Genomic DNA, 9,841 nt, shown 5'->3' with positions numbered 1-9,841 from the left:
TTGTTTTAAGAAGCACTTTAATGGCAGTCAGTACATGCATGCAGCATTTGCCTACAATATATTAATTCTTTTTGTTACACCGATTCTCATACTGTTTCTTATCTATAGAAACCAAAGTTCTGCCATTTTAACAAAGTTCTATACATCACATTGTTTAAAACACAAAGGACTTCATTCTTTACATACAAAACACAGGCTAAACGACACAGCTCATGACTGTTAAGCTGTTAATTCGGGAGCATTGAAACTAGCCTCCCTCTTTGTGCAGTGAGTGACACATTTAAGCAAATAAATAGAAAATAATAGCGGGAATACTCAAGTGCTCTTATTCTGTACAAATTAGCATATTTAGCATTGCAAATGCGACATGATTCAAAATAAAAACGCTAGCAAATGGAACTAAAATCCCAAAATGACTCCAAACCAGCTGCTGATTCATTATAGAAGACACGGTTCATTTCTGTTTGTGTTTATGGATTACCTGGTCAAACGATCTTCATTGTGGTCTGCTTGAAATGCAGTGATGTTCACTGCGGCGACAGTGAGACTGACAAGTGAATGATTTGATGCTTTAGCGGACAGACTGCCACTTTTTCTAATCAAAAATACACAGAAAATAAAAAAGTTTCTTTTGTTTCCCAATCCTTGAAAAAAAGGAAAGAGTGAAATCCTGACACGGTTAAAGATACAATCCATAACTACTAACACAGCACCACTTGAACCTCAAAACAAAGCATTAATGAGCCTATAGATGAAGAAGAGCCAGTTCTGCTGCTGTCTAAGGTCATTTGCAGTTGCATTTCCCAGTAATTGCAGACGAGTAGCAGCAATCACAATTTGTGACTTTAAAATACTGGTGGATTCACAATACACCAATGTAGCAATAAAGTCCTTTAAAATCTTGACTTGAAGCCAGGAAAAAAGCAAACGAAGCCATAAAACTAGTTTCAATCCAAACAGGTTAAATAATTCTCAATTAATTACATTTGGGGGAAATGGCATCTCAGATAATGTATGTAAAGCTTCCCATCTTTCTTTAGATCCAGAAAATAGATACTCCCAATATAAATACAGAACAGAATTAAAATATTTAGAGAAACTCATTTTTTGATTCAGATTGTCCACCTGTGTTGTTTAAAGAAACACATTTTACAACTCCCCTAGAGTTTTACCATTTTTGATATTTGCAGCATTTTTAGCTTAGCTTAGCATAGATCACTGAATCAGATTAGACCAGTGTTTCTCAACCATGTTCTTAGGGGACCACCAGCTCTGCACATTTTCCATGTCACCTTAACCAAACACACCTGAATCAGATCATCTGCTCATTAGCAGAGACTGAAAGACCTGTGATGGGTGTGACAGACAAAGGAGAGATCCAAAACATGCAGTGCTGGTGGTCCTCCACGAACATGGTTGAGAATCACTGGATTAGACCATTAGCATCTCAATCTATAATGACCAAAGAGTTTTGATAATTTTATAACACTTTTTGTAGTTTTTATGTGGACTCTTTTGTAGTTAGGATTGTGTACTAAGACAGACAGAAAACGAAAATGACTATTAATAGGAACTATACTTATTCTGACTTAATAATCTCGGACCTTTGCAGTTGTACTATGACTGCAGCAGGCACAATAAAGACTAGTGATGTCACACGTATAGTTTTGAATAGGGAAAAGTCTAACGGTCAATATGGCAAATGGAGCCCCGCCTACTAGTACAGGAGCCAATCATCGATCGCTATAGACTGACATTTCTCCATGGGAAGCTCGCAACAAACGTTTGCGTTTTTGACAGTTTGTTGGTCAACAAACAGACTGGAATCTAAGCGAATACTTGCTTCACAGACACAAGAAATATATCCAGATATAGCTTGAAACCTGTATTTTTATATAAACCAAGTGCACTTGATAATAAAAGTTTTCTGGTTTTGTTATCTGTATGAAACGAACGCGAGGTACAGTCTGTCCTGTCAAACTCACGTCACATGACAGCAATTATTTAAACGCCCACAAACTTGTAAACAAAGAGTCGCTGTCATTTCAGGAGGAGATTCGCTGTCAAGACCAAGTTGTAGATTACTTCAGAAGAGCAGCACTATCATGCGAAGCATTAATTATGAGGATGATGATGTGTAGAACGGTCATGAAGGAGGTTGGTGTCGTGATCTTGTTTCGAGTGCACATTAGCTTGCGCATCCTTAAAAATATGTTGATTTTGTTTGATTTGAACGTTTAAAAACGAAACAGACACGAGACAGTTGTTGTTTTATTTTATTGTTGATTCCAAATATGTAAATGTAATCATAAACTTGGCTAACAGTTTTTGGAGAATTTGATGTTTCCCCATTCAGACAGCATGCCTAAGCATACTGCTCGAAAGGCATTTTAAAGATGGTTGCTAAGTGAAATGACTTGCCTTAAAGGGACTTTGAGCGAAATGATATTATGGAGATTGAGAGAGTATAGTTTCTAGTCATATTGGCCTAGTATGCAATGTAAGTACAGAAGTGTCAAGCTTTAAAAATAAAAATTATCAAAACATTCTTGAGTGAGATGCTAAGGGTCTAATTCGATCCAATGATCTATGCTAAGCTAAAATTGCTCCCAATACACCCAGAGATCAGATGAACGGATTTAAAAAGGTTAAAACATAACTCTAGGCGAGTTGTAAAATTAGCCTATTTGCAAAAGCAGGTAAAGCGTTCCCTTAATCAGCTGGGATCTTACTAACATAAACATGAATAACTTCATTAGACAAAATTCTAACTAAACATCAGCTGTGAATTTGTGCTCTGCCTTATTAAATCGCTCAGAAATATTGCTATAGCGATTTTAATTTCAACAATCAGCTTGATGCTTGGTACAACATGCATTCCAGAGGTCAAAACGGTAGTCTTGAACATAAAAAAATGTATAGTACATCTGCCTCAAATATGTTTCTGACTAAAATTGGCATTGCATGATCATCCAGCTGACTGGTCATATAATTATAAGGTCGTGTTGTAAGGTTATTGAGAGAGGACAGATGGTAGGATCGTCACACTGTGAGAAAGTGATGAATAGTCTCAGCTGCGCACACGAGCCCATCTCTAACAGACGTAGTTCAATGGGGTCAAAACTCTCATTAAACTTCACTGTCAAGGCTTCCATTTTAGACGTATGATCTAAAATGGGAAAGTTTGTGGTTACGCAGCCCTTTTCCCCCCATATTTTATTAGTGCAGACAGACATCGGCATGCTACATTAGTTGTGATAATTGTGTTCTCTGAAACCTACAGTATAACGCTTACTTCTTTTTTTTTATTCCTCTATGCTGTTTTTAGTTGTCTCAGTCGGACCATTCGTTTTCGTCCAGCTCAGAGTCTTCATCAGATTCGCTGTACTCCACCGCGATGCGACGTGATAATATAGTGGCCACGTCATTTCCAACTGGCTCCTTTTTCGCTTCCTGTTCCCTCTGTTCCTGCACTTTACGCAGCTGGATCCCTGTCAGGAACAAAAATACAGGAATGTGAGAACCAGAGATTTAAAGTTTCCTGATTATTTTTCATATGAAATGAATCTACAATATTTTAGTTTAGCAGTGTGATCTTATGGTACTAAATTGTATTTATGACCAGTAAATTATTTTTAAGCATGGACCTGAAAATTAAATGTCCACCTTCATACATGTTAAACATTTAGGAGCAGTCTTTTTTTTAAGAGAATAGGTATATTTTATTTTGCTGAAAATGGAACAATGGATTGGATTTAATAAATAAATAAAGACCATACAGTGCTCAGCATAAATGCATACACCTCTCACAGATCTCGCTTTTTACATTATTATTTTGTATAGGACTCTGTAAAATAATATATTTGTGCATATACTGTACCTTTGATTAATTAGTACCAAAGCCAAAACTATCCATCCCTCCCTCCCTATCTATCTATCTATCTATCTATCTATCTATCTATCTATCTATCTATCTATCTATCTATCTATCTATCTATCTATCTATCTATGTGTATATATATATATATATATATATATATATATATATATATATATATATATATATATATATATATATATATATACAGTTGAAGTCAGAATTATTAGCCCCCTTTTGCATTTTTTCCCCTGTTTAAAAAAATATATTTCCCAAATTATGTTAAACAAGCACATACATTTTCACAGTATGTCTGATAATATTTTTTCTTCTGGAGAAAGTCTTATTTGTTTTATTTCGGCTAGAATAAAAGCAGTTTTTAATTTTTTTTAAAACCATTGTGAGATCAAAATTATTAGCCCTTTTAAGCAATATTTTTTTTTGATTGTTTCGATTTTTAGCTTGTTTGAACATAAATCTATTATATTTTTATTTCTAAAGGCTTTAGGTAATCAATGTCTAATTTCAATGAATATATCTGATTAATGAAACAGTTTTCTTTAAATTCACCAACTAATATTGGTTATATTCACTGAGAAATGGATACAACTATTCATTTTCAAAATGTACTCATTTATGTTGAGCACTGCATAAACTTTAATATATACTATAACATACTCAAGAAAAAAAGTCTCCCCATTATAAAATGAAAAACCAGTTGTGCTTTTTCAGGATTCATTATAAATAAACATTAAAGGAAACACCATTTAGTTTAAATAGATATATTTTATACCCTCATAAGATTCTTTGGTCAATCTAAATGCACCTTTGCTAAATATAAGTATCAATTCATTAGAAAAAAACCCACACATATGATTGAAAGCACTATATCAGTAGTCGGGAACCTTTTTTTCAGCAAAGAGCCATTTCTGATATTTTTTTAGATATTTGTTTTAAAGAGCCATTGAGATTACTACTTTAAATAATACAGGTTTAAACAAATATAAGACCCTAAATGAAGAAAGGACAATTTGTTTGTTTTACGTGCTCAAGGTTACCATAGAAATCTTGTTTATAAATGTCTTTATTGGTTTTACGATTCAAGTTTATCCACAGAGCTGCAACAACACATTGATCGAAACATCCTATTATTGTTAACAGAGTTTCTATTTATTTTGCTGTAAAAAATACACTAAAAAGGGAATTGTAATTGTGTTTCCAATAGGAAACTTTTGGATTTCTAGTGACTTATAGTTTTTTAAACCGCAAAATATGATTGAAGGGAGACAACTGAATAGCCACATTTTTGGACAAATCAATAACATGTGGCTATATTATATTATTCATTCATTCATTTTCTTTTCGGCTTAGTCCCTTTATTGATCTGGAGTCGCCACTGCAAAATGAACCACCAAGTTATCCAGCATATGTTTTACGTAGCAGATGCCCTTCCAGCTGCAACCCGTCATTGGGAAACATCCATACACACTCATGCACACACATACACAACGGGAGAATTTAGCTTTACCCAATACACCTATACCACACGTCTTTGGACTGTGGGGGACACCAGAGCATGCGGAGGAAATCCACATGAACCCAAGGAGAACCCAGTCAGGGCTTGAACCAGCGTCCTTCTTGCTGTGAGGCAATTGTACTACCCACTGCGCCACCGTGATGCCAAATTATTTTATGTTATGTTATATTATATCATTTATTAATTCATTTTCTTTTCGTCTTAGTCCCTTTATTTATCTGTGGTCGCCACAGTGGAATGAACCGCCCACTATTCCAGCATATGTTTTACAAAGCGGATGCCTTTCCAGCTGCAACCCTTCACTGGTTATTATATTATATTATATTATATTATATTATATTATATTATATTATATTATATTATATTATATTATATTATATTATATTATATTATATTATATACAAATGGTCAATTATAAAATAACATGTTTACCTTACCTTGTGACCAATTCTCATTATCATAATCATGAAACAACAATAAAAGGCACATTATTCTTTCGATCTATTCCAACACTCAAATCCGACTTTCTATGTGTCTTTCTCTGACCTCGTCTGATGGCCGCCAGCAGGTCGCTGCGAGCGTCGCTCATCGGGATAAGAGGGACCTGACCCTTCCTGGGCACAACCGGTGCTTCCACAGAGGCAGCTGGCATGGGGTGCGGGTGAGGGTGTGTGGGTGGCCCGGGTGGAGGTGGTGGAGGGGCTGCAGGAGGAGGATGGGTTGGGGAAGGGGTATAGGAAGCAGGGAGAGCAGGAGTCGGAGGAGACTGGCTATAGGTCTGGGACAGAGAAGGCATGGCACTGGCCGGAGCAGAGGAGGGGCCTGTGGGACTGTCAAAGGCAGTCTGGGCTGAGGGAATGAGTGGAGGTGGTGGAGGAGGAGCTGGAGGAACAAAATACTCCCGATGCTGAGACTGCTGACCACTGAAAACACAAATGGAGAAATGGAGGAAATAATCAAACTTCTAACTTATGAGATAAGCTCCAAGGTTTGGCATTGGTAAATGCACTACTGGTGCAAAGTTTTGGGTTAGTTTTTTTTTATGTTTATCAAGGCAGCATTTAATAAATAATAAAAAAAAGTTAAATATTTATTAAAATGTTAAATAAGTGCTTTCCTATTGTATGTAGTTTAAAAATACATTATTACTCCAATCATTGTTGCTTTTATTACTTTTACCATTAATAATAATAATAATAATAATAATAATTAATATTAGTAATAAAGTAATAAAGCTGAAAATTCATCTTTAAAATCACTGGAACAAATTATTGAATTAAATCATAAACTAGGTCTGAACAGTTATTTTATAGTGCAATAACATTTCACAATTTTTGATGGAATAAATGCAACCTTTGTGAGCAGGAGAAGCTTATTTTAAAACATTTTTAAAATCCTACTGACCCCAAACTTTTGACCGGTAGTGTAAATCTAATAAAAACCCTAACTAAAATAAAAAAGACAATTATAAACTCTGAGTATAAACTCTGGCAATAAACCTGAATAAAGCAAAAATACAACAAACTATAGACACAAGTTAGAAAAACTAACAACATAACAAAAAACAAACTAACATTAACAAAAGGTTTAAATTAAACCATAAAAAAAAATCTAAATGAAAATAAAATCAACTGAATATTACGATACAATAAAACTAGCAACAAACTGAAATGAAAGAAATTTAAGAACTAATATGACTAAAAAATGAAAAAAAAAACATTTAGTTAAAAAATATACATGTTATAATATAATACATGATATATAACACAACCAAATTGCTAAAATAATCTAGAATTAACTAAATCTGAAAATCTACAAAAGTTCACTCAAAATTTGAGCAAATAATATAATATTATAGTCACACATTAAAATGAATATTTATCTATTTAAAAAAAAATAATAATATATATATATATATATATATATATATATATATATATATATATATATATATATATATATATATATTCAATAAATTACTAAATACAATAATTAAACACAAATATCACTGCTCACACTTTATTTTGATGGTCAGTTTGTTGAATTTAAGTTACATTGCAACTAAATCTCATTAAATTATAAGTAGACTGTAAGGTTGGGGTTAGGATTAGTGTAAATTTCTTATAGTCAGTTAAATGTCTATTGAAGGAGCAGTATCAACATGAGGAATTGTGTGTCTTTAAATGCTGTAGAGTAAAAAAGGGCTTGAGTTTTGTTGTGGGTGCTTGGCTAGAACCATGTAAGTAGTTTAATTTTAAACAAAATCCTATACACGTTTTGTACATTTTCCAGATTATATGTAAGGAAATGAAACGAGTATTTAAACCAGCATTACGAAACCTCTCATGGTGGTTCAAGATAAAGTTTCAGAGATTTCATCATTCAGAGTAACAGACATGAAAAAATAAAAATAATCTGATTAAAAATATATTAATAAATTTTTTTATAGGATTTATATATTTATAGGAAAATTTACATATTTATATATAGGATTCTACTCTTATAAAACTATTAAATCATTAATCAAATGCAATATTCTTTATGTTCACTGAACGGTTATATATAATTTTGTAATTAAACCTTAGAAATTCATGTAAACAATTAAAATTATAAAGGTTCAACTCGACCTTTATGGGAAACTATGCTTTTGAAACTTTCTATTAGATATTTACACAAGACATACTGAATACTGAAAACAGGGAAATACTCAAAAGAACAGTTCACTCAAAAAGAAAATTCTGTCATTATATACTCAAACTTTAAAATGTGTTTGAGTTTCTCTTTTCTGTTAAACACAGAAGAAGATATTTTGAAGAATCGTAGCCAATGATTTCCATTGTATTGTTTTTCCTACTATGGATGTCAATGCTACCATTTTCAAAATATCTTGTAATAAACTGAAAAGAGAAGCTAATAATGGGTGAGTACATTTTCATTTTTGGGTAAACTATCCCTTTAATAGGTGTTCAAATGACCAGACCTGTAGTCTTTAGTCTGCAGTGGACGTGGCCCATTGAGAGCAGGGTCTGTGATTGGCTGTCCATGGGAGGTCTGAACTCGGCCAATAGTCTGTCTTCCAGGTGGAGCAGCGGAGGAAGGGGCAGGCCGGTAGCCACGGTCCAGAGACTGAGTTTGGACATGAGAGGGAGCCATGAGGTGTTCTTTGCCATCGGCAGCAGAATAAGCGCTGCTCACTGCCATCTGCTGAGCTGGGTGACTCGGGCTACCTGGGTAAGAGTGCTCACCCATGTCTGACGCAACTGACCTGATCATTTAAAACAAAAAAGAGAAAGAGGTAAAAAAAAAATGTTTAAAAAAAAAAAAAATGAAGACAGAAATGAAAAATATCTTTATGGAAGATTGAGCTTGAAAATTACATCTTTAGTCTTACCTTTGAACAACTGAATTTGTTTGCATACATTTTTTCATCATTTTAAAGTGCCTTTGCTGAATAAAAACTACTTTAAGGTCTTATTGACCTAAAACTTTATAAAGGTAGTGTTCAGTATATTCCAGATGACAGACAGACAGACAGACAGACAGACAGACAGACAGACAGACAGACAGACAGATAGATAGATAGATAGATAGATAGATAGATAGATAGATAGATAGATCGATCAATAATATCATATATCATAATATCATAGAATTTAATATTGATCTGACCAGTTAAGGGTTAATATTCAGTTAACAAGCGATGGTTGTCAGTTGGCAAAATGAACTGAAACAAGCATCCCTAAAAGAAATGTCACTTAAAGTTAATTAATTGTTTTAATTAAACTGATTTACAGTGAATTGCACAGAATGAAAGCAAACACACTAAACCTTTCCTAAACTTATGTATGTGTATGTTTTTGTGGAAAATCTTTCTCGTCATGTATCTATGACATAAATATGTGTCTTACTACCGTAATTGTGAAACAATAACACGTCCATTTGTGACAAAAAACAGCATAAAATAAGGCACAGTAGATAGGCTGAGTGTTCTTGTACTGTATGTCAATTTGAATGCAGATGTTGGTAGTTCAAAGTGTCAACAGATGGCAGTAGCGAGCTTTTCTAAACAGCAGCTTGCTTTAATGCTCATCTATTTCCAAAAGTCAAAATAAAATGCGGCCAGCAACCTGTTGTCTGGTGACAGTGAGCCCTCAGATGACATGCCGTGGTATGGAGAAGGCGTGAAGCGGGCATCTGGGCGAAACTCCTTATCATACGCCATTACGTTCCACTCTTGTCTACGATTGCGAGCCTTGCGAACCTTCTTCACCTCACGGCTGGGATCCTCCACCTGTTTCTGCTGCTCCTAAGTGAGAGAAAGACAAATAAAATGAGAGCCGAACAGAAAAAAAACCCCACAGTTGCAGAAAGCCCAGGGTTTCATCACAAAATCACGTTTGGTGAAAGGGAGAAGCTAAAAGAGTAAA

At 34.2% G+C, this 9,841-nt stretch overlaps 1 protein-coding gene across 5 annotated transcripts in view; it reads right to left on the bottom strand.

Annotated features, from left to right (window-relative positions):
- zgc:109889 overlaps nucleotides 1–9,841 on the bottom strand; it is a 47,093-nt gene continuing 37,252 nt past the window's right edge. For 3 of the 5 annotated variants that reach the window (XM_005172284.6, XM_009303058.5, XM_073906564.1), the window contains 4 exons: nucleotides 9,542–9,720; nucleotides 8,395–8,679; nucleotides 5,961–6,337; nucleotides 1–3,491 (listed from right to left, as the gene is read on the bottom strand). In XM_005172284.6, coding sequence (XP_005172341.1) covers nucleotides 3,334–3,491; nucleotides 5,961–6,337; nucleotides 8,395–8,679; nucleotides 9,542–9,720 — 999 coding nt within the window. In that variant the 3' untranslated portion in view covers nucleotides 1–3,333. 5 annotated transcript variants of the gene reach the window in all.

Source organism: Danio rerio, chromosome 7 (genome assembly GCF_049306965.1).
Source record: "Danio rerio strain Tuebingen ecotype United States chromosome 7, GRCz12tu, whole genome shotgun sequence".
In the NCBI taxonomy this organism is placed as follows: Eukaryota; Metazoa; Chordata; class Actinopteri; order Cypriniformes; family Danionidae; genus Danio; species Danio rerio.
The sequence above is the reverse complement of the archived record's forward strand: the minus strand, read 5'-3'. Positions and strand labels throughout refer to the sequence as shown.